The 22398-nt window shown below is 32.5% G+C and overlaps 1 protein-coding gene across 1 annotated transcript; it reads left to right on the forward strand.

The window, feature by feature from the left end:
* The first annotated feature begins 16583 nt into the window (after positions 1–16583).
* Positions 16584–21940, forward strand: LOC107626160 (UDP-glucuronic acid decarboxylase 2). Its single transcript, XM_021116499.2, has 7 exons — positions 16584–17496; positions 17883–18030; positions 19103–19182; positions 19297–19380; positions 19616–19690; positions 20965–21057; positions 21334–21940. Exons 1-7 carry the CDS (start codon positions 16888–16890, stop codon positions 21544–21546), a joined length of 1302 nt encoding a protein of 433 aa, XP_020972158.1. The 5' UTR covers positions 16584–16887; the 3' UTR covers positions 21547–21940.
* The last annotated feature ends 458 nt before the right edge of the window (positions 21941–22398 follow it).

Here is a 22398-nt window from a genome sequence, read left to right on the forward strand (position 1 = left end):
TGTGACAACACTTGATCGTATGTTAGTTTTAAAAGGTTTTACGCAGATATTGCATAGAAATTAAATTTATTGATGTATGCACAAGGAACTTGAATAAACTGTGAACTTATCTTTCTTTTATTATTTATTTAAAGGAGATTGATTTTAGGTTCTTTTTCTTGAATGCCGTGCAGAAGAAAACAAAATTTGCTTAGAACTTAGAAGTGATCAAATGGAAGAAATATATAGCCTAGCTTTTTTTTTTTTGTCGATGGAATGGATAACCCACAGTCTTAGGTTACACACTCACACACACCACACCCACACACACATGATATCATCTTTTTGATTAAGTTTGCACTACATGAGGTTTGAACCCAAGACTTCTTGATAAGAAAGAGGAACATATGACACTTGAGTTAAAACTCATTGGCATATAGCCTAGCTTAGGTGACATATTTTTATTTTGGATCAATCGGTGCTAATGATGTTGATTGTTGCTGCCTCTTTGTATTATCATATCATATGATATAGGGGTGTGCATGGCCCGGTTCGGTCCGCAGATTTGGCCTGACCCCGAACACTTTAGAGGCTAATTTGATGTGATTTTACCGGATTTAGGGTCGGGTAAGGGTCTCAAAAATAGATTCGGTCATTATTTCAGGTCGGGTCCGGGCCATAGCTCGGGTCACCCGAACTCGACCCGGTGGCCCAGTCATCATACACAATTAATATTTTGTGTTATTAGTGATGGATGATGGCTATTCTTATGTGGAATTTAAGTATTGTAAAGCTTAATATTGTGTTATTAGTTATTATAAAACTATTAGTTAATGTTTTATGTTTAAAATGCATAAGATTTTAGACTAATGCATAATATTGTGTTATTTGTATTGATTTAAATATTTGGTGTTATTAGACAATATTAATATTGATTATGGTTATGTTTTAATTTGAGAGAAGAGTTGGTTCTTGTTATATTTTTCTAAGTGAATTTTACCATGTCAAATAATAGTTGGAGTCTTTGAAATTTGGATATTTTCACATGCTAGCTTATAAGAAGGTATCAAGGTAATGTAGTGTTAACGGCTCGGTTTTCATCCGGTATAATCGTAGCCCGAGAGTGTATAGGTTTCATCGGGTCTAGAGCTGGGTTCGGGTCTAATAAATAGGCCCGGTATATATTTCGGGTCGAATTTAGGTCACATCAAATCCAATTTCACCCTATCCATGCACACCCCTAATATGACATATGTGTTAAGAGTTTTTTTTTTTTGTCATAATATGTGTTAAGAGTTAACAGCTAAGTCTCTTGTTCTTTTTTATATTTTTGGTTATATTGGAATTTGAGATAAAACATGTTTTCGGTAAATATAAATTACTTCTTTCTGGATGGGTTGGCCTATATTGTACTCTCACATTGCATCGTAGCTGTAACCCAATCCTATTATAGGCCTTGGAACTAATAGACTAATGGGCCTCTATTAGCCTAAAATAAATGGACCAATTAGATATACTCATTTTCTCTGACCAAAAACTAAAAGATATAGAATTCAGGGCAATACCAAAAATTCTAATTCAAATCAAACTATACCTTCCACGTCCAAAAAAAAAACTATACCTTCAATTTCTATAAAGATTTAATCTTCCTAAAATTTAGGATCTTTATGCTTAAGAATACTGACTACTATCAAAGATTGTCGGGTTTTAAGAAACATGTTCTGACCCCAAGGAAAAAAAAAACGAACTGAAGAAGCATGGTGTAATGCTACGTGACTGGATGTAACACGTAGTGGGGTACCTAATAAGATTTTTTTTTTTTTTTTTACTCTGCAAAATCTTAGGTTGGTTTAATGGGGTTTAGCAACTCAAATAAGTATAATGACTTAAATTATGTTAAAACTTAAAAGCATAATATAAGTTATATCAAGATGAATTGAATATAAGTATGAAAATCATAATTTGTGGTAGCAAAACTGAAGTACAAACATACTACTAGTACTAGACAGGTGGCATGGTATTATTAAGCACATGAAAGTTCAAAGAAAATCTGGTACATTTAGGTTGTTCTTGATTATCTTTCAAGACTAGACTTCACTTCAATTCTAATTTTGGATGCTTCTTTTGTTAGATTTTGTTAAAGTCAAACCCATGTTGTACGTGACGGAATTGCTCCCTACCATTACGGATTATCTTCTGCCATCTAAGATGCCTAAAAATTTGTTGAGTGACCAAATATCTGAAAATTCAATTGATAATATGTGTTTACTTTGGAATTAGAATTTGTCTTATTTGAATTAAACTTCTCTAGAGTGAAAAAAAAATAGGATCCGATTATATTATTGACTATATTGAATTAAAATAGCGAGACTTACGCATTATAAAATTATAGATTTAATATTGATTAATTTTTTGTTTTACTAATTTTCTTTTTTAATGGAATTCTTTTCGTCTAATTATATCGTCTTTTTCCAATTAAAGGGACCCTTGAGACTTTAGGAATCCTCATTTATTCATATACTTGACTATTCTTATGAGTTTGGCAACAATAAACCTCTTAAATGCGTACATGCTTTTTCACAGTACCATGTCCTTTATAATAATATATACTAAAGTCCTAATAGAGGGGAAATTGCAGTGCTTTCGGATGATATTAAGTGACGCTGCATATAAATTTAGATCACGTTATACTTGATATTCTTATTATCTTGTGACAAGTGATCACAGTGACCTTCCCACAAATATCATACTAGTTAAATTAGGGCTGGCAATTCATACCCTACCTGCGGATATCTAATTTGGTCCAATTCGTTCGGGTAGGAGAGACTATTCGACCCGTTACGAGTAAGGTAGGGTACAGATTTAGGGTGTACCTTATCTTACCTTACTCGTACTTCAAATATAACACATATTTTATAAAAATTAGGTATAAAGTGAAGGGAGTGCGAATTGAACTCTTATGTAATGACTTACAATAAGTGAATAACTACTAAATTAGTTAGTTAATTTAGTAATTTAGAACATTAGTTTGTTATTTTTTATGTTATTAATATGTATAAAATTTGAAATGATTGAATTTTATATTTACTTTGAATAAATTTGATATTTCTACGGGTAGGATAGGATAGGATTTAGAACTTTAGGGAATGAGTAGGATTAGGGTAGGATTAGGGTTGAGAATCTCTCAACTCGCAGATCAGATAAAATAGAGTTTTAATAGAATTTTTAACCCACAAGTAAAATTAGGGTAAGGTCTATCCTACTCTATCCTACCCATTGTCAGCCCTACTTAAACTCGATATTAAGTAATATTCATGGAATTCAAAGGGTGTAGAGTGTGGTATAACTTTAAATAATTTTAGCCTAACTTACCCTACAAATATTAGTAATAATTTATTATAAATACTTTTCTCTCTTAATTGACACGACATATGAAACTTTAAGTCTTTAACCTTTTACCATATATATATATAAATGACTCCCTAAATTTTATTGGGCTGCGAAATTGGATGAAAATATCTTTATATTTAATGTTAGAGAATCATTAGTATCAATTTTAGATCAATTAGTATCATCTATATTTATATAGTATATCTGTATATTAATTATAGGATTCTATTGCTTTATTACTCTGATTCATTTAGCACCTATAAATACCTCTTGTATATTGTACCTTTTATCACAACTCAGTAATACACTTTTCATATTATTCTCTCAGTCTCTTGTTTCTAACATGGTATCAAGAGCTTAGGTCTTTTTTTTTTCAATGAATATTAGTTCATAGCCCCATTATTTTTTCCTTTCCGGCAGTGTTCTTTGGCCTCTTTTTTCGTTCTCTTTTCGACGCTTTGGTTCGTCACCCCCATAACCATCTTGTTCGTCTTGTCGCCGTGATTCCAACGCAACCAGAAACGCCGCCTTCCGCCGCCAGACGCGCCTCCACGCGCCGCCGAAAGCCGCTGCCACGACCAGATTGATCTTCCTTCCAGCTTCCACCCGTGCCTCTTTGCTCGCCTTTTTCGATCTGTTTCCAACGCTTTGGTTCGTCACCTCCGGCATCATTGTGATCCTTTCGTCGTCAGCTTTCCAACGCCGGCAAGATCGCGGCCAGAAGCCCCCGGACGCGCCGCTGGAAGTTCGCTGTCCACCTCCATTGATCCTCCCCCGAGATGCTTCAGTAGCCGTTGGATCTTGCTGTTGATCCCACGATCCTGAAACCGCCACGTGTCACGCCACCAGCCTTCCCTGCGGCCCGCGCAACCGCTCTTGACCCGACCCGGCCCGCGCGTTGACCCGACCGCCACCTCGACGCCAGCTCATCCTCCTCATCCTCTCACGAACTGCCACGTGTCTCCGTAGCCCTGATGTGGCGCTGACGTGGCTGACCTGTGGGACCCTTCCTAAGATTTTTTGGTGAGCTCTTTCCGATTTTGCACTCCGATTTCTCATTTTCTGCTTCGAAATTACAGTTTTCTCTCCTCTCTTTGATTTGTGTGACTAGTGTTATGGAAAAGTCGGATGTTTTTGTTGCCACAGACAGAAAGGATACATTCTGTCGAAACTGCAACCGTTTTAGGCACCTTTTCTCCGTGATACGTGCTTCAAATGTTCGTGATATGAAGAGTTCAAGAGTTATTTAGAAGATATTTTAGTTTACATTTTTAGAATATTTTATTTAATATATTTTGATTTTGTTTATTTAATTACTAGATTGGGCCTTATGTTTATGGGCTTTAGGGTTTTCTTTGTTTTAACCTAATAAGAGGTTATAAATACCTCCTTAGCTATTGTAGTCGTAGTATATAATTTTTAGAGGTTTGAAAACCCCTTTTTGGTTTCGTGATGAAACCATGGTGTGGACAATTGAGGTTGAGGAGTCCCTCTCTTGTTACATCGGGGAATTGAATAGAAGGTTGAGAAGTCCCTTCGATTCAATTTCCAAACTATGGCGTTGATAAGTTAGGTTGAAGAGTCCCTTTCTTGTTGCGTCAAGAAATTGGGTAGAAAGTAGAGTGATTTTCTTTGTATTCAATTTCAACCTATCCTTTTTGCTTTTATTTCAATTTCAATGTATCTTTTCTATTCAATTTCAATTTTTGTCTTATTTATCCTTTTAAATCCGTATCATTTGGTATCAGAGCTCAGGTATTAGATTAATTCTTATTAATCTATATTTGTTCTTCTTTTATCATAAAAAAAAAGAGTCCAGTGTTTGTCGCGTCTTTCATTTTGTTATTGTGTTCTTGTTTTCGTTTGCGTTTCATTATTTAAAAAAAAAAAGAAGAAGAAGAAGAAGAATAAAGTGAAAAAAAAAACAAAAAAAAGAAGAAAAAAACCAAAAAAAAAAAAAGAAATTATCTTCCTTATAATTATTGTCCTTTTCATATATTATTTTTTTTCACCTACAAGATTCGAGGACGAATCTTTTTTTGAAGAGGAAGAGAATGATACGTGCTTCAAATGTTCGTGATATGAAGAGTTCAAGAGTTATTTAGAAGATATTTTAGTTTACATTTTTAGAATATTTTATTTAATTATTTTGATTTTGTTTATTTAATTACTAGATTGGGCCTTATGTTTATGGGCTTTAGGGTTTTCTTTGTTTTAACCTAATAAGAGGTTATAAATACCTCCTTAGCTATTGTAGTCGTAGTATAGAATATTTTATTTACATTAAATAAAATATTCTAAAAATGTAAACTAAAATATCTTCTAAATAACTCTTGAACTCTTCATATCACGAACATTTGAAGCACGTATCATTCCGTCTGCCCCTCTGTTGAATGTCGCACATGCAACCAGAAAGGGCATATTAGCTACCATTGTTCACATTTGTTCTACCGTTATTGCAAGCTCTCGGGACATTTGATTACTACCTGTCCTACTCGTCCACCACGTCCTGCGCCTGCTTCTGTTGTTGCTGCTACTACTAAACCTACCACCTCTGCACTTTTCAACCCGTCTCCTGTCTCTCTATCTGATATTGCATCTCTTCTACAGCGTCTTCTCTCTGTTTCTGGTAATACCACTGCTGCTTTATCAACTCCTCCAGGTAATTCTAAATGGTACTTTGACTCGGGATGCTTTAATCACATGTCTCCGTTGCGTAATACTTTCTCGTTCATATCTACAACTACAAATGGACCTTCTGTCAATACTGCAAATGGCTCCCTCTTGCACGCAACACACAAGGATTCTATATCCTAGTCATCTCTTACTCTTCCTGATACTTACTACATTCCCAAATTAAACTTCAATCTTATTTCTGTTGGTCAACTTGTTGATTTGGGTTTTGACGTCACCTTTTCTGTTTCTGGTTGTCGTGTACAAGATCCTTGGACGGGACAAATCATCGGGACTGGACGTAAGGTCGGAAGGTTGTTTGAACTCGAAAGTCTTCATATTCCTCCTGTACCAAATCTCTGTGGTGCTTCTTCTCCCTCTACCCTTCACTTATGGCATCAACGTCTTGCCCACACCTCCTTAGAAAAACTGCGTCCTCTTGTGTCTCAAGGTGTTTTAGGGCAGGTTCCAAATGAGTCTTTTGATTGCATTTCTTGCCAAACTGCCAAACAACCTGCTTTATCTTTTCACAATAATTCATCTCTTGCTTGCTCTCCTTTTGATATCATTCACTCTGATGTTTGGGGCCCGGCTCCCACTGCCTCTATGGGCGGAGCTCGATACTTTGTCGTTTTCATTGATGATTATTCCCGTTTTACTTGGGTTTATTTGATGACTAATCGCCATGAGTTACCTCAGATCTATATCAATTTTGCTACTATGATTCAAACTCAGTTTTCCAAGGTCATTAAAGTTTTTCGACGTGATAATGCTATGGAATACCGTGATTCCAAACTCTTAGCTTTTCTTGCAGAACAGGGTACTCTGTCTGAGTTTTCTTGTCCTGGTACGTCTCAACAAAATGGTAGAGCTGAACGCAAACACCGTCACATTCTTGACTCCGTCCATGCAATGCTCCTTTCTTCTTCGTGTCCTGAGCGTACTTGGGGTGAAGCTGTTCTTACTGCTGTTCATGTTATCAATAGACTTCCTTCTTCTGTTCTTGGTAATGTTACTCCCTTTGAGCGTCTTTATCATACCCCCCATATTATAGTTCTCTTCGAGTTTTCGGTTGTGTATGTTTTGTTCTTCTTCAACCTCATGAACATAGTAAACTTGAACCCCGGGCTCGTATGTGTTATTTTCTTGGTTATGGCACTGAACACAAGGGTTATCGTTGTTGGGATCCTCTCTCTAAACGTATTCGTATATCTCGTCATATTGTCTTTTGGGAGCACCACATGTTTTCTCGGTTCTCATCCTTTGAGTCGATCCCTACTACTCAGTCACCTTTGTTTACTAACCCCAATGTTGATCTTTTTCCTAGTGATGATTCTACAGGTTCTATCTCGAGTGACCCTCCACAGCCTCCTGTTCCTCCGCCTTCTCCATCTCCCGATGATTCCAGACCGGACGATGATCCTGCTCCTACCCTTATGCCTCCTCCTCCCGCTCGTTCTTCTAGGGTAAGGAATCCACCTCCTCATCTTCTTGATTACCATTGCTTTTCTACTATTCTTCATCAACATGAACCTAAGACATTCAGAGAAGCCTCCTCAAACCCAAATTGGCAACAAGCAATGCAAGAAGAATTACAGGCACTTGAAAAAGCACACACTTGGGATCTGGTTGATCCTCCTTCTGATCAGGAAGTTGTGGGCAGTAGATGGGTCTACAAGATCAAGACTCGCTCTGATGGCTCTATTGACCGTTATAAGGCCCGCTTGGTTGCTCAAGGTTGTACGCAAGAGTATGGTATTGATTATGAAGAGACTTTTGCCCCTGTCGCTCGTCTTACGTCTGTTAGAGCTCTCCTTGTCATTGCCGCGGTTAAAAAGTGGTCTCTCAGTCAGATGGATGTGAAAAATGCATTTCTTAATGGGGATTTGAAAAAGACAGTCTATATGAAACCACCTCCGAGATATCCTTGTCCTTCTAATAAGGTTTGTCTCCTTCGCAAGGCATTTTATGGACTTAAGCAAGCTCCTCATGAATGGTTTGACAAGTTCAGCACTACCATATGCAGTCTTGGTTTTACTTCTAGCCCTCATGAGAATGCGTTCTTCATTCGTAAAAGCGAACGTGGAGTTGTTCCTCTACTTTTGTATGTTGATGACATGATAATTACTGGGGATGATGTTGATGGTATCTCTGATCTCAAGGCCTCACTTCACCGTACCTTTGAGATGAAGGATCTTGGTTCTCTCAGCTATTTTCTTGGTCTCGAGGTCATCTCCACCGATGATGGCATCTATCTCTCTCAGGCTAAGTATGCTTCAGATCTTCTTGCTCGCGCTGGGATTACAGATAGTCGCACTGAGTCTACTCCTCTTGAGCCTAATGTTCGATTTACCCCTATGGATGGCACTGTTTTGGATAATCCGACTCTCTATCAACAGTTAGTTGGCGGTCTCGTCTACTTGACTGTCACCCGACCAGACATCGCCTATCCGGTTCATGTACTTAGCCAGTTCTTGTCAGCTCCTCGTACTACTCACTATGCGGCAGTTCTACGTATTCTTCGCTACATCAAAGGCACTCTCTTTCATGGCCTTTATTTTTCTGCCCATTCCTCTTTGTCTCTTCAGGCTTACTCCGATGCTGATTGGGCTGGTGATCCCACTGATTGTCGTTCTACTACTGGTTACTGTTTGTTTCTTGGCGACGCTCTCATTTCTTGGCGTGCCAAGAAGCAAACGTTCACTGCTCGCTCAAGCACAGAAGCTGAGTACCGTGCCCTCGCTGACACCACTGCTGAAGTTGTCTCGGTTCGTTGGCTTCTCGAAGATTTGGGTGCTCCTCAGTCGTCCCCTACTGATGTTTTTTGTGATAACCGCCGTGCTATTCAGATCGCCCATAATGATGTATTTCATGAACGCACCAAACACATTGAGCTTGATTGTCACTTTGTTCGGCAACGTATCCTTATTGATGCTATTCGTCTCATTGCTGTTGGAACACTAGATCAGACTGCTGATATCTTCACGAAAGCTCATCACCCAACTCGTTTCCGGACTTTGTTATCCAAACTCAAGTTGGTATCCTTAGCTCCCACTTGAGTTTGAGGGGGGATGTTAGAGAATCATTAGCATCAATTTTAGATCAATTAGTATCGTCTATATTTATATAGTATATCTGTATATTAATTATAGGATTCTATGCCTTTATTACTCTGATTCATTTAGCACCTATAAATACCTTTTGTATATTGTACCTTTTATCACAACTCAATAATACACTTTTCATATTATTCTCTCAGTCTCTTGTTTCTAATATTTAATATTAAATAGGATAAAGTATATTTTTTTATTCTTTAAATTTATGAAAACATTTTAAAATATTTTTAACTTTTATTTTATTTTAATTTTATTTAAAAAAATTATTTGCATCAAATATTAGCTAAATTTTTAAGAAATTTAATATCAATCCATAATAATGTATGATAATTAAGAGACAATGAGAGAACTTATATGTTTAGTGTGTTGGTGTTGAAGGTTGTCCTTGTAAAGTTATTGTTAAATTAATCTTAAATTTTTTAAAAATAAATTTTCAGTGATATATTTAATACAATTTAAAAACTTTTGAGATAAAATTAAAACAAAACAAAATTTAAAATTATTTTTAGAACTTCTAACAATTTTTAAAAACAAAAAAAATATACTTTATCTTGTTAAATATTAGATATCAAATTCATTAAAAAAAATTACCATATTTTAATTTTAACCCTAATGAAGCATATCATATGACTTCAACTTTAAGCCACTGATGATCAAAGGGACAGTTTTATTAAAGAGAACAAACATTGAATTGCTTAACTAAAATATAATTAAGGACTCTATCTAAGGTGTACTAGGCAGCAAAGTGCAACTAACGTTCTTATTAAACTTTATAGTTCTCCTTTTAGAGGTGAAGCAATGAAGAAGTTGTAAAAAAAAATAAAAAATAAATATTGTCATTTTTATTTTAATAATATTTTTTTTTTTATAAATTTAGACAAATATATAATAAAAATATGCGTAGAATGATATTATAGAAAATAAATTAGTAATATTATTAAAAATTAAATAACAATCCTTTAAAAATTTATAAATAATAAATTGGTCATACAATTGTGGAACAAAAAGAAAAGAACGTGCTTCATAACAAGAACCACGTGTACGGAGACCTGTCAACGTCGCTTACGATTCAAAAAAGGAACCAGTCAACGTTCAATTTTTTAGTGTAAAAAAATATTAAACAAAAAATCAACGGTGAAAACTCAAGTAAAATCAACTTCACCTAAGTTTTCACTAAAATGAACCGGTATACTAATATTTAGGATAAATTTTTTTATTTTTGTTTTTTTCTACTAAAATAGAAAAATTTAAACCCACAACTTTTAAATAAATATAGAAAAATTAAGTTATTATCTATTTAAGTTATACCTCGTTGACTTTTTTACTTTCGTCTTTAACCTGACCGAACAAATTAAATAAATCAAGAGACTAAGATAAATTAAATTAAAACAAATCTCAGAAAAGATAATATAATTTGTCTTGATTTATGCTACATAGTTAGTTTTATTATGGTCTAACTCTCAAATTTAAAATTTTATTTCTTTTAGAACATATTAATTCAAAAAACAACCGTAATTTAATCATATTCATATAATATTTATATATATCCTATGTAAATTTATCCGAATTTTTGGTAGATTCATTCTCCAAATAATACTACAAATTAAAAGTTTAATACGTATCCAAAGTATGCTATATAATATTTATACCTCTTGGATATGTTAATAATTTTAATCACATTTTATAACGAGTATACAAATTTTAAACCCTAATGTTTAATTCTAAATCAAATTATTGGGAAATCTTTATGATATTCAAAGAGAAAAAAAAAAGCCATGAAACAATCATTAAACAAAAAACTAATAAAAACATCGCTAACTAGCAAAATTCAAAAGTGCTGTAGTGATTAATTGTCACAAATTACCTCCTTTGCATAGGTAATTAACCATATCTCTCTTAAAAAATTATTGCTTATATAGATAATAATTTTTCATATAGTTAATTTGAAATGAAAAATTTACTTAGATGTATATAATATAAAAATCGATCATAGTTTTTTTTTCCTGAACATATATAATAAATAATAAAAATATATCTGTATACATTAAAATTTATTAATAAATTAATTATTATATATTCAAATTATTATATATAACATATAATTTATTTATTTTTAATATATATTTTATACTGATAATTAATTTGACGTACAGTTAACAAATAAAAATATATATTGTGATTAAGTGGAGGAAAATGGAAGGAATTAAAGGGTGTGTCCATGCACTTTGATTGGAAATGACAATTTAGTTTGTCACGTAAAGGGACTTTTTTTGCGTCAAAAGAATAAATTCTTTTCTAAGACACTCATCATTTAGGGGGAATTGAAACACCAATAATAAAAGAATAAGAATAATTAATTAAGAATAAAAGTGTTCTTTTGGCCATATAAATTAATATATTTTTTGTAAGTGGAAGTTGTAGACTTGTAGTTTAGTGAAATAAAGTGCTTCAAAATCACTCCAAATTCATTCACCCACCGAATCGCTTAACGAATTTTAAAAAATATATATCTTAATTAATAATATAATTTAAATATTATTAAATTGTATATATTTAAATAAATTTTATATTAAATGGCCTATAAAATAATTACTTTAGAAAAATAGCTTTTTAGATACGTATAGTAATTTCATACATCACATTTTCTAGTGTTATTATCTTTACTAATGAATTGGGTATCAATAAACTAAAATTTTTAAATATAAAAATAACACAACTTCTTATATAATACCTTCAAAAAATAAATAATAAATAATAATCAATTATTATATGTATGTGGAAGTTTGAAAATAACATGTTCAAAGTAATGAAAATTAGTTAAATTACTTGTTCATTCTTAATTCTTCTTTCCTTCAAACATACGAAGAATGGGAACTACTATATATATTATTTTTTTCCAACCAATCCTACTTAGGAAAATCCCTTTGGCATAGAATAGTTTATTATTTTTGGGTTTATTTGGGTGGCACCTTATAGACCTTCATGATGATACATACCAAGATAGAATAATTGCGTTTTAGTTAAACCCTATTGTAATTAATGAATAACTAAACATGTCGGCAAACTAAAATGGGGAATCAAGTTATCCAACACACAACAATTAGGGTTCCAAAAATTGGGTAATCATTACTTTTTTTTAACATAGTCATAGTTTGATTGGAGATATAGTTCCTAATACCCAAAGAATAATGGTCTTTGTTCAAGTTTAATTTTAGTTATTTACCCTAATGATAAAGACTTGGATTTGGGATTCATGCCATTTTGGTAAATGCCTCTAATCATAGAATTTGAAGTGGAAATAAGCACATGATTGCCAACAAACACCAACCCTACTCTCTCTTACCATAAAAATATAACTATTGGTCCAAAATGTGGGAGTTAGGTGATTTTACAATAAATAAAGTTCATTGTAGGTTGATATTGGACTTGATTGCTTCCCTTCCTATTAGGAATATTAAAAACATTACTTCCAACCTTTTTATTTATTTTAGAGTAAATTATCAAAAATAGTATTCGAAAATTTGCATTGCTGATAAAACGAATTTTAAAAGATACTAACGATAAATAAGTTTCTGAAATATTTAAAAATATAACAAAAAGAATTATATATTAAATATATATTTTAAAAATAAATTTAGAGATCAAATTTTGATATAAATTTTTTAAATTATTATTAAAAAATAATTTATTTTCATTCTTAAAATTTGGTAAATTTTTATCAAGTGATTCCTTTTAAATTTTTTTATTGTGAATAACTATATTTTTTTGAAGAAAAAAAATCTAAAAATCAAATTTTGTTCTGTTTTTTCTTTTACATTTTCTAAATATTTATTCAAATATTACTACAAAAATTTAAATTTAATGTATAAGTTATTTGTTAAATATAAATTTTTTTGTTACTTACAAAAAACATAATATTTATTAATTTTTTTATCATATTTTCAAATCATTCATGGGATGTTTTGTTGATAATATCTTTCAGTAATTTTTTTGGTCAATGACTAAATTTTTCGAATACCAAATTAGTATTTAATCCTTTATTTTAATGTAATAAGTTTAAATTTGATGTAATGATATAATAAAATTCTATACTATATATTATGTAATAAAAAAATATTTTTAGTTTAAATAGTTTCCATTAAAAATAGTTAATTTTATTATAATTAACACGATAATATATGAATTTGATTTGTATTTTCCCCTAAACTTTGCTATATGTCATAATCACAACATGCGTTTTTGCCTCTCACATTGTGGTCCAAATTTTTTTTACCATGGTCTTTGCTTATGATCTCCTCAACTTCATTTGGCCATAATCAAAAGCAAAAAGAAAATGCTTGAGGAGAAGAAAATGCTTAGTTATTTTAAATAAAAGTAGTAATAATGACATTTTAAGAAATGGACAAGGGAACACTCAATGCAAGATAATGCATGTTATTTTAATTTTGTGTTGGTATCCTATATATATATTGAATTCAATTTAATAATAAGCATAAGGAAAATAAAAATGTTGTATGGTAGCAGATGTTATTTCTAATAAAGGTTATAACCTCCACAAGGTACCTACACATCTTCAAATAAGTTATATTGCTTGACCTTTTCCATATTAAATTATTAAGATTTGATTAGATTGATTCATCATATATGTCATGTAGTCCTGCTTAGCGGTAAATATTAATGCTCTCTAAAAAAAATAAAAAATAAAAAGTACACAACATTTATTAAAAATTAACTTGTTATTAAAAATAAAAATAAAACACTGTAAATTTTAAATAATAAATCTAAATTATTTATATAAAATATAATAAATAAAAAAAATTAAAATTTGTTTAATTTAACAAGAGTATAAGAATTAGCTTCTTATGTAGATGAGTTCTGCTTAGCTTATTTTTCTATGTATTATTATCCTATATTACCTCCACAGGTACATTCACATCTTTAAATAATTTATATCGCTTGACCTTAAATTATTAAAATTTGACTAAATAGGTTCATGTATGTCATGTCCTGCTTGGTTTATTATCCTTTATATATATATAATCAACTAATTAATTTTAATAGTTTATTTTAAAATGTATATATACAAATTCTTCTTAGATAGATGTAACATTTACATTTGCTATTAATAAATAACGAGGAAGCTAATAAGTGCGATCCAGTTAGCAAACATATATAACTTCCTAGGTTTAGAATTAGAAGAAATTTTATTATAATATTTCATCTTTCAGTTACATGGTTATTATTTCAACCGAAAAGGAAAAGTCCATCACTACATACATTGTGGTCATCATTATCAATTCATTATTATTTATAACAAATTTTGATTAGTTTTAAATTAAACTCTGTGAAAAGGCATAGAGCCGGCTCAATCAAGTGATTGTCATTGTAGTGAATCCTAAGTTAGAAAAAGGAAAAATCTCATATCACAATTCATAATTTAAGATTAGCGAAACTTCTATTTAATTTCTATCTTTTATTATTTTCATTTTATCGTGAATTTAAAGGGTATAGATAGAAAGTTCTATTTGTACAATTAACCAATTTGTGCAATAAAAAATGTGGGATTATTTATATTTGATATAACCAACTTGAACTTGAGTTGGTCGAGTGATTACATCACTTATTCGCTTAAATAACTGTCGGATATTTAAATAATTTTGTTTTATATATATAACAATTCATTGACCACTAATAAATCTGTAAATAAAATTTAAATTTATGGCCAATTAATTTTTAGCATGTCAAAGTCAAACTATAAGATACCTAAAAAAAAAAAATTTATATTTCATATTTTCAATAATGTCCTTGGTCAGTACTTTCCTTAAAAATAAAATAATATTATGGGACAAACCGTTAACACATACATATGCCATATTTCCAATTATATGATATCTGCTCAAATTAATAAAATTATATGAAAATTCCTAAACATGCACCATACAAAATAATTTAAAAGCTAATGATTGACCATGTCTAAAATAGTGAAAGAGAAAACAAAAGAATAAAACTTAATAGGCATCACTATTATGGTATCTTCACCTAAATCAAATACTATAGGCTCTTATTTTATTCATTAATAATAAGCCAAACTGAAATGACTACGATATGTAACCCACAAAATATGAATAAAAATACATATATTGCTGTATTATTAGAAATATATATACATGTTTAATAATTTACATTTATTAATGCAATATGCATAATGTTGTTGCATTATTAATTAAATTCGTTTGAAATATATATGGTTCTATATTATCCTTATTTTTCTAATATTAATCATTATAACAAAAACTTTAACATATTTACCTACCGTTCATACTTATTATTTTTTATTCTCATCATATAAAGTTATAAACACATGTTAAACAAACTATATATGTGGATTATGTGCTTATTATCATCAAACAAAAAATAAAATATTCGTTGAGGATATAAAGTTTTTCAATTAAGATTTCTTTCCAATAATTGTGTCTAATATATAAATATAAGAGTCCATACTTGTTAAATGAATAATGGATTGGAACGTAAATCTCATAAATTGAATCCTAAAGGTAATGGTGGTAAAATGAACAAAATCAACATCTTTTTCTTTCTTATATATATTTTGTTGTTTATGATATCTCTCAATTCGATAGGTAAAAAATTAATTCGTCATAAATCTGAACTCCACTTAAAAGTTTGTTATGTTATTAGTAAATGAATTGTTGCATTTACAAGGTTGAATTCGAGTTCCGACAAATTCAAATTGATTTTTATAAGATAAGAAGAAAAAAAAAAAGTTGGGCCTAGTGGATCAAATTGATAGAAAACACCTGGTTGGGCCGATGATGTAAGATGAATCGGTCACATCATGAGTCACTTGTAAACCGTGGCGGCATGCCCTTCAAAATCTTCATATTTTCATTCTCACTTTGTCATGACTTGTAAAGGACCATTTGACACTATTGCCATTCCAACTTCCCATTTTTGCATTTTGCCCAAGTCAAACCAAGCAACCCCTTAAAGGCTTAAACCAAGAAAAAAAATTCACAACTTTTAATGACACCACTAAATACGTTCAAGCCATCTTAATGTGCCCCGTACTTTATTCCATTTGTTATGGAAAAGAATTCTCTTAATTTTTAAATTATTTTATTAAATGTAATTTTATTATTTATTTTTTTATATTTTTTATTTCATTTAAAATATACGATGATAAATTACATTTGACTAGTATTTAATTAGTATAAATGTTAGATTATCTTTAATATTAATTTATGTATATAAATTTTAATAAATATAAATATAAATATAAATTATTATTCACCAAATACTAACTAAAAATAATAATATTACTCTTTCAATCAAAAACCAAAATTATTAAAAGGATCCCTTTGACCTCAATATTCTTGCTAATTTCAAAACAACCCCTGAAATTTCAACCCACCACTCTCACCATGCCACCCAACCAAGGACAATCCCGTCATTTCACCTCAAACCTCCCTATTTAAGTTCCAAAACTCACCAACGCGGATCCACACTTCACTATTCTACACCACCCTTCTCCGATCCAAATCACCACCACCACCGCCGGTGACCGAGTACCGAGCGAGTTTCGAACTCGGAACTCAGTCCCCCTTTCCTTCACCTCCTCACACACACCACCATTTCCATTTCTTTCAGAAATTCCAGAACTTTGTTCTTGTTCTTGTTCTTGTTCTTCTTCAAAGCTCCATCGACAACAACAATGGGTGGTACCTCAGAACTAATCTTCAGAGGCCACGAATCGCAACCAATCAACGACGACTACTCCCCAAAACCAAACAAGCGATGGCTCTCATTCACTCTAAACCCCATCAACTACCTCCTCCGCGAGCAGCGCCTCCTCTTCACCCTCCTCGGAGTCTTCATCGCCACCGCCTTCTTCACTCTCCTCCCTTCCCACAACACCAACCTTAACCAATACGACACCGTTCCGATCCCATACTTCACGCAACACGACTCAGTCTTCCCAACGAACCACCAGAGCAACCGCCACGTGGCAGCAGTTCATTCCTTCGGGAAAGTGCCGCTTGGAATAAAGAGGAAAGGCCTGAGAATTGTTGTCACCGGAGGAGCTGGGTTCGTTGGGTCCCACTTAGTGGATCGGTTGATAGCGAGAGGGGACAGTGTTATCGTTGTTGATAATTTCTTCACGGGGAGGAAGGAGAACGTGATGCACCATTTTGGGAACCCTAGATTTGAGCTTATACGACACGACGTCGTTGAACCCTTGTTGCTTGAAGTTGACCAGATCTACCATCTTGCTTGCCCTGCTTCCCCTGTTCACTACAAGTTCAACCCCGTCAAGACTATCATATCCTTTTTCTCTTCTTCTAATTTTCTCTTTTCCTTTCAAAATATTTCACTTTATTCTCACTAATTCATTCATTCACAATAAATAAATTGATACATAATTTGATTTGATCTATTTAGTGGTTTTTATTTTAATTTTTAAGTCAACGTAGCTAATTTTCTGAAAGAAACAATTTTATTTTCTTTCTTTCTTTTTTTAAATTCTAAATTATGAAATTTCTACTATTTGAGCTAGTTTAGCTGGAAATTGATATAATTGTATGGAATTTTGATGTGAATATTTTATTATTCAAAATCTGAAGGTTGGCAAGATTAGGGAATAATTAATTGTTAATTGATGATTGGTTTATGATTGTTTGGAGTCCTTGACGGTGATTGTGTGTCCACAAGACGAATGTGGTGGGAACGTTGAACATGTTAGGGCTTGCAAAGAGAGTTGGAGCCAGATTCTTGCTTACAAGCACCAGTGAGGTTTATGGAGATCCTCTTCAGCACCCTCAGAAGGAGACTTACTGGGGCAACGTTAATCCCATTGGTAATTTTCTTAATTTAATTTAATTTCTTATTTCCATACATGTTTTATTGTTTAAATTTCGCTAAAAAATCTGATTTGTACAAATTAATTAGCATTTATTACATATACTATATACCATATTTGGCGACGACAATACATGAGATTTCTGTCTGCATCGCAATAGCTTTTTTCAAATTTTTGTCTCCAAGAGTCTATATATTTTATATTTATTAAAAAAATTGAAATATAATATATGATAATTTTTATTTTGTTTATTAAAATGGAAAAGACTTATTTTGAATTGGGTGAGATTTCGGACAAGGAGTGATGGCTGGGTCAGGGTGGTCTTTTTACCTTCTTTATTGAGAACGAGGTCTTTTTTGGTGAGGGGTTGTTGAGTTGATGGACACGTGGAGAATTGTGAGAGGACCACGTAATAGACGGGGCCGTGGGGGGAATTTTCAGGGGGAGAACGGGAGAAGAGAAGGGCGTAGTAGCCTCTATCATGGGAACGGGGATCCCGTGATTTTCGGGTCCACAAAATTTCAATGGCTCAGATTTTCTGTTGTTCTCTTCTGATGGACGGTCACATGAGAACCTCAAGGGAAAAACAAAACCCCCCGCCGTAAAAAGAGTGAAAAAATTACAGAGCAAGAGAGTAATGGCTTCTTCAAGATTAGTGGCGTCAATGGTTAGGTAGAATTTGGTTGGATCTGTGATTTGATTTCAGTGTCTGCTGGGGGTTAGGGGGGTAGCACTTGCACAAAATTGACATGGGACATTGTCATTGATAACCTAACTTGTTTTTAAAATACAGGATATTTAATTTTAGTAGTATGGTTGAACTAGTTTATGTCTAAAGCTAAGATATAACTTATTTAATTAATCATGGAAAAAATAAGGATTAGCTGGTTTTAAGCTGGAAACAGTATATAATTAAAAGTTATGTTACTGATCTAGTAAAATATTGGTTCAAAGAATAATTTATTCAATTGCGCTAAGCAGATACTATTTAGACATTAGTATTTTCCAAAACTAGTATTATTATTTATTTATGCAATTTAATTAAATGTGTGGGATGTGGGCGTGACAGGTGTGCGAAGCTGCTACGATGAGGGAAAGCGTACGGCGGAGACGTTGACTATGGACTACCACAGAGGAGCCGGTGTGGAGGTCCTAACAACAACACTATCCAATCCTCGTTCTCATTCAACTTTTTATTTCCATTGCATTCAATTCACTTGGACTTATTCTATTTATAACATTTATTATTTTAATATTTTCCAGGTTAGAATTGCTAGGATCTTTAACACCTACGGTCCCCGAATGTGCTTAGATGATGGACGTGTAGTTAGTAACTTCGTTGCTCAGGTGGGTCCTCCTTTTTATTTCCATTGATTTTTCAAACCAAACTAATTCTTCAAGTATTGTTTAATAAAACTAGACACACGGAATTATATATAATAAAGTGCAAACGTTATGAAAATGATGTGTAAACCAAACCGTGTTTATTAGTTAAGGATTTGATCATTTGAGAGTAATGGGTTGTTGCTGTTGGCCCTATCTGTTTACCTAATTTTAAATTGTCTTTGTGTGTCTAATGCAGGCACTAAGGAAGGAGCCAATGACTGTTTATGGAGATGGCAAGCAAACAAGGAGCTTCCAATATGTATCTGATTTGGTAAGTCAAAATAATTCACATCACTTTTTTTTTTTTATCTACATCCTATGGTTGCTTCCACTTTGCTTCTAATGAAATCAAGTAACTATAACATTTTAGAAATAAATTATGATTAACGTACTTTTGTAGCCAGCATTGAGTTGGTCTTAGTCTTATGTAAACTCATTCCCTCACTGATTTTCGAATTTAGTTTGTTGGGGGGTCTTAATAATTAGAATTAAAAGAAAACTTTCATCTTTGAGTCAGATATATAAATTCATTTAGTTTTTATGATAGAGACATAAACTATTTTTGTTTGGAAGACAAATTCAGACGAAATATATGTTACTTGTATTGGAAGGTTTGTATTGAGAATAGATATTTGCATATTTATATATAGAAAAAATGATACTTGTTTTGGGTGGTTGGCTTGAGAATACATAAATATCTATATATTATATATCCCTATGGTACTTGTTTATGAGAAGGTTGGATCTGGGGATTCCATGTTACTTCTTTCTTCTAGTGAACGGTTTTAAATGAGGTTTGACCCCATGTGATTCCTGCAAAATTATCAGAAATAACTCCTTACTTTCTGCAAAAGGGTCTTTTCTGATTTCTCCCTCATAAGAGTAAGAGTAAATGAATAATAAAGGATGCTGCTTTGCATGTGTGTGCTGGTGTTTTTTAATGACCCAAATGCGATGCTCGTACTCGTGTCACTCAAGAAGCATTGCCATGTGACTCCTAACGAGCGTTGAGGCCCCCCCAACTGGACCAGCCTCTTCTTGTAATGGCAGTTTCCACATTACTATTTTCATAAAATAAATTTCTCTGATTTATTTATAATAAAAATAATCATCCTCGTGAATTGTAAATTAAAGTACCAACATCGTGTGTTAAGGTGAATGCATGAAGTGTATGACTAACATGTATATTATAGTATTCTCTTATCCAAATCATTTTTTTATTTAAAATTTTGTTCAACAATATGGATTGTTTGATTAGTTTAATTTAAAGATGTTTTAGTATGTTTTCCCCTCTACTAATTGCTCAACCAATGCACTAACTATTTAATTAGTTTCAAAATTAAATTAATATATATTTGATACAAATACATTGATCTGAAAAATGTATTTAAAAAAATGATAGTAAGGGAGGTACTAAATAATTCATTGGTGATTATTATATTTGGATACTGTCCTAGATCAGTGAGTGAGATTGCTAATGTACCATCCGAATCTAAGATAAGATGCTGCTGTTTTGATGTATTAATGTGATGTTGGTGGTAACAGGTGGAGGGTCTAATGCGTCTTATGGAAGGAGAACATGTGGGACCTTTCAACCTTGGGAACCCCGGTGAATTCACCATGCTTGAACTTGCCAAGGTAAAAAATTTTTGGCTCTTCTTTTCTTGTGCAATTATAAGTCATGTTAAGAGTAGATATTTCTAAACTAGCTATAAGAAATTGGAGATTGTGAAAATTCTTTTGCTTGTGATATTATCTTTTGGTGAATAACTTTAGTACTTTGATTTTTCTTTTCTTCAGTCGGTGGAATCATTAGGTTCAGTCTCATTCACATAAATGATGAAGCCCCCATTAATTGAATGCATGAATATGTGACATAATTAACCTCTATTGTGGTGATTGTGATATATCTAGGTGGTCCAAGAAACAATAGACCCAGATGCAAGCATAGAATACAGGCCCAACACAGAGGATGATCCCCACAAGAGAAAGCCTGACATTTCCAGAGCTAAGGAGCTTCTTGGCTGGGAGCCCAAGGTCGACCTCCGGAAGGGACTCCCTCTCATGGTTTCCGACTTCCGGCAGCGCATTTTCGGCGACCACAAGGAAGGTTCAACTGTGGCCTAATTTTATTACTGCTTTGGGTTGGTTTGGAACCATCTCATAGGTTACCCCATGGTTTTTGAAAAGGGAAAAGAAAAAAAAGATATAGTAACTAAAGGATTAAAGACACTTAGTGTGTTTTGATCCGCCATATCCCTTCTTCAATGTCCATTAGTCATAGCAGCAAAGTGAGCTCAACTTGAGTGTCCCCTCTTGTCAATTTATTATAATGTCAATCTTTTATAGTTTATATGTTGGGGGGTTACCCCCCTCTTTCAAGATTAGTAGCCAGATATGATTACATTTCTTAAGTTTCAGCTGTCTTATATTCTTTTACTATATAAATTTTTAAGCTTTTTTTTTATGGGATGTAATTGCAATGTTCTGAGGTTTTGAATCTACAATAAGTTGACCTAAACGTAGTTTCGGCATATTGGTAGTTAAATCCCTGAGAGGAAAGTAATCCAAATACTGGGAATCAAATGTACTATGACAAATCAAGATAAATTTGGACCATTATAGTATTACATTTAGTAATTTCAATTAAAATTATCTTGGTACTTTTAAATCGTTACCGTGTTAGAAGTATACTTGCTTAGCTAGTTTCTTGCACTATTATTAATTGCTACGAGCATGTGTCAACAAAGTTAATATCAAGCTTTTCTAATTTTATCATTTTACTAATATTTTTTTAGAAGTGTTTTTTACCCCAAACTTACCAATTGTTTTCTTTTGGGGTCAGACAAACTAACTGATTTTCTTTGGACAGGAAACTAACTGGTTTTGAGCCACAAATGTTTTGCTTTGGTTTTGGAATCAATTTGGACCCATTGTGTTTTTGGTGCAATATTTGGACTCACGTTTTGTTTATGCTCT

The sequence above is a fragment of the Arachis ipaensis genome, chromosome B2 (genome assembly GCF_059453495.1).
Source record: "Arachis ipaensis isolate K30076 ecotype BB chromosome B2, ASM5945349v1, whole genome shotgun sequence".
In the NCBI taxonomy this organism is placed as follows: domain Eukaryota; kingdom Viridiplantae; phylum Streptophyta; class Magnoliopsida; order Fabales; family Fabaceae; genus Arachis; species Arachis ipaensis.

Excerpts from the sequence above, each read along its gene's own strand:
- LOC107626160 (XM_021116499.2), top strand. The coding sequence starts at position 16,888 with ATGGGTGGTACCTCAGAACTAATCTTCAGAGGCCACGAATCGCAACCA. Across the intron at positions 19,183-19,296 it reads ACAGAGGAGCCGGTGTGGAG|GTTAGAATTGCTAGGATCTT; the intron begins GTCCTAACAACA and ends AATATTTTCCAG. Across the intron at positions 19,691-20,964 it reads TCCAATATGTATCTGATTTG|GTGGAGGGTCTAATGCGTCT; the intron begins GTAAGTCAAAAT and ends TGGTGGTAACAG.